Source organism: Ricinus communis, chromosome 7 (genome assembly GCF_019578655.1).
Source record: "Ricinus communis isolate WT05 ecotype wild-type chromosome 7, ASM1957865v1, whole genome shotgun sequence".
Lineage (NCBI taxonomy): Eukaryota > Viridiplantae > Streptophyta > Magnoliopsida > Malpighiales > Euphorbiaceae > Ricinus > Ricinus communis.
This window is the reverse complement of record NC_063262.1, coordinates 6,983,551-6,986,078: the sequence shown is the minus strand read 5'-3', so window position 1 is coordinate 6,986,078 and position 2,528 is coordinate 6,983,551. Positions and strand designations below refer to the sequence as shown.

Below are 2,528 nucleotides of genomic sequence, written 5' to 3'. Positions count from 1 at the left end.
AAATAATTTTCATAGTTTGGTCGGGTTTTTGAGGGAGTATGTCATTATCTGCTTCGCCAAGGATTAAGGTATAATCCAGTGGTCAGTTCTTATAAAACTACGGGGGCTGTATCCCAGTAGTCGGTTGGACAAAACTGCGTTCCTGACAGGAGCTTTTTTACAAGTTGTCCTTTACGCTCGGCAAGAAACTTTCTTAAATTCTAAGGAAAAACAATAAAATTTCACAAAAATAAATAAATTTTTTTTCTTGGAACTTGAACTTGTCTTCATGCCTTAACTCATGTCTTAATATACTATCGATTATGGATCATTCTTCTCTCGATTTTGTATAGATATTATAATTATTAAAAAATATTTTATATATTATTGATATTTTATATTTTTATATTAAATAATTAATTTAAAATGTAAAATCTAGATAAATATTACATTTAATTAAAAAGTGTTTTATATATCATAAATATTTTATATTTTTTATTAAATAATTCATATATATTTTATTTATCTAAAACTAATAAATATATCATTGTTCAAATGCTATAGACGGAATATAAACCAAAACTTAGGCAAAAAAAATTTTATCCGCTGTAGCATTTGTTCTCCAATCTTTGTATAACACTATATATATCAGAGATTGCCAGATACAACATACGTACAATACATATTAACTATTTCAAGGCAATAATCATGGTGGAAATTCATGAAGAATTTGATCATCCAATCTCTACTCAAGAAGGAGATGAAGAGGAAGTGATATGCAATGAGGAGCTTAAGAAGCTTATGTTAAAGGATAGCATGCGGATGGAAAAGCTGAAAGAGAAGCTAAGCAATGAAGAGCCCAAGTCAGAAGCAAAGCGTGTGGCGTCTCGTCGGAAAAAGATGTCAAGAGCACAAGATTCCGTCCTAAAGTACATGACGAAAATTATGGAAGCTTGCAAAGCGCAAGGATTCGTTTATGGGATTGTTCCAGACAAGGGTAAGCCTATAACTGGTTCCTCTGATAGTCTACGTCAATGGTGGAAAGAAGAAGCCCAATTCGATCAAAAAGCGCCTGTAGCAATTGGAAAATTCTTAGTTCTACCGCAGGATGAATTGTTCCCAGTTTCTTGCATGCAACTACTTGATGATTTGCATAACACTACTTTAAGGTCACTTCTTGCTGCTCTTATGCAACGGTGTATACCTCCACAAAGGAGGTATCCACTAGAGAAAGGTTTAGCTCCTCCTTGGTGGCCAACGGGGAATGAGACTTGGTGGGGTGAGCAAGGACTATCACGCCAACACGGTGCTCCTCCTTATAAGAAGCCTCATAATCTTAAGAAGGCTTGGAAGGTTAGTGTTTTGGCTGCAGTAATCAAGCATATAGCGCCTAGTTTTGATATAATAAGACGGCTTGTGACTCGATCCAAGTGTTTGCAAGCCAAGATGACAGCCAAAGAAAGCACTACTTGGTCTAAAGTGATTAATCGAGAAGAAGCTCTTTTCCGACTTTCTGAGACATGCCCCAGAACAGAAGCGCGACGCGGCTGTAGCAGCAGCGGCCTACAAGTAACTGAGGGAAGGAAGCGTGTCTTTGAACGAGAGGCGTCTGAGAATAGGCTAAATGCTTTCCAAAACTTGCAGTGTCCACAGAGTGACGCGGGGTCAGGATTTGTTGAGAACAACTCAAGGACAGATCATCAATACCAATATGCTTATCGTGCTGAAGAAACTGATAATAATAGGCAAGTAAACAATGCTGACTGGAGAACTGATTCATCTACAGAATATCATCCCTGGTACGGTGAAACTTCGATCAGTCCTCAAATGATTAGTGCTGCAATGGATAATCTGTTTAATGCGTTAAGTGTAACTAGTTGGGCTAATTCAGTGCTAGCAGATGCTAATCCTAGTTATGATACAGAAAGCAGTACAATGGAAATTGGAGACGGGACTGGCTACAATATGGAAGAATACTCGAGTTACTTGGAAACTGGAATTGAAGATTTAGCATGCGATGGTGCCTCTGGATACGAAAGAGAAGATACGGACTTGAATCAAAATTCATCACAAGACAATTTGGAAAAGGAAGGATCACTAACTTCAATTTGGGATTTGGGAAATGAGTGGGATCTAAATTGAATTATGTATTTACTTAATACATTAGATTCTCGAAATGTGCTTTAATTTTAATAATCTAGGACCGCTAATAAATATTTGTTAGTTAACTATGAGTTTAATATTTGCAATAAATAATATGCTACAATTATATATAAAAAAATAAATAAATAAATAAACGGGCAAAACCCAAAGGCTATACAGGATTACACCTCACCCCCAAAAACATCATGAGGCAAGGCGAGTAATGACAAACGGTTCTAGTAGCTGCATTTGCCCTAGTACCAAGAAAGAAATGCACAAAAATTTAGAGAGTTTGCTTAAGAGTGATTGCGGTGTGGCATCCCGCTAAAAAAGGCTTAGGCCGGATAAGATTGACGCCATTCTATAAAGAGTTTCTGCATGGAATTTATCACCGAACTACGTCGTTT

At 36.7% G+C, this 2,528-nt stretch overlaps 1 protein-coding gene across 1 annotated transcript; it reads left to right on the top strand.

Annotated features, from left to right (window-relative positions):
- Positions 1-581: 581 nt before the first annotated feature.
- On the top strand, positions 582-2,207 carry LOC8261637 (putative ETHYLENE INSENSITIVE 3-like 4 protein). The gene has a single exon (XM_025159794.2). It carries the CDS (start codon positions 688-690, stop codon positions 2,119-2,121), a length of 1,434 nt encoding a protein of 477 aa, XP_025015562.2. The 5' UTR covers positions 582-687; the 3' UTR covers positions 2,122-2,207.
- Positions 2,208-2,528: the final 321 nt, after the last annotated feature.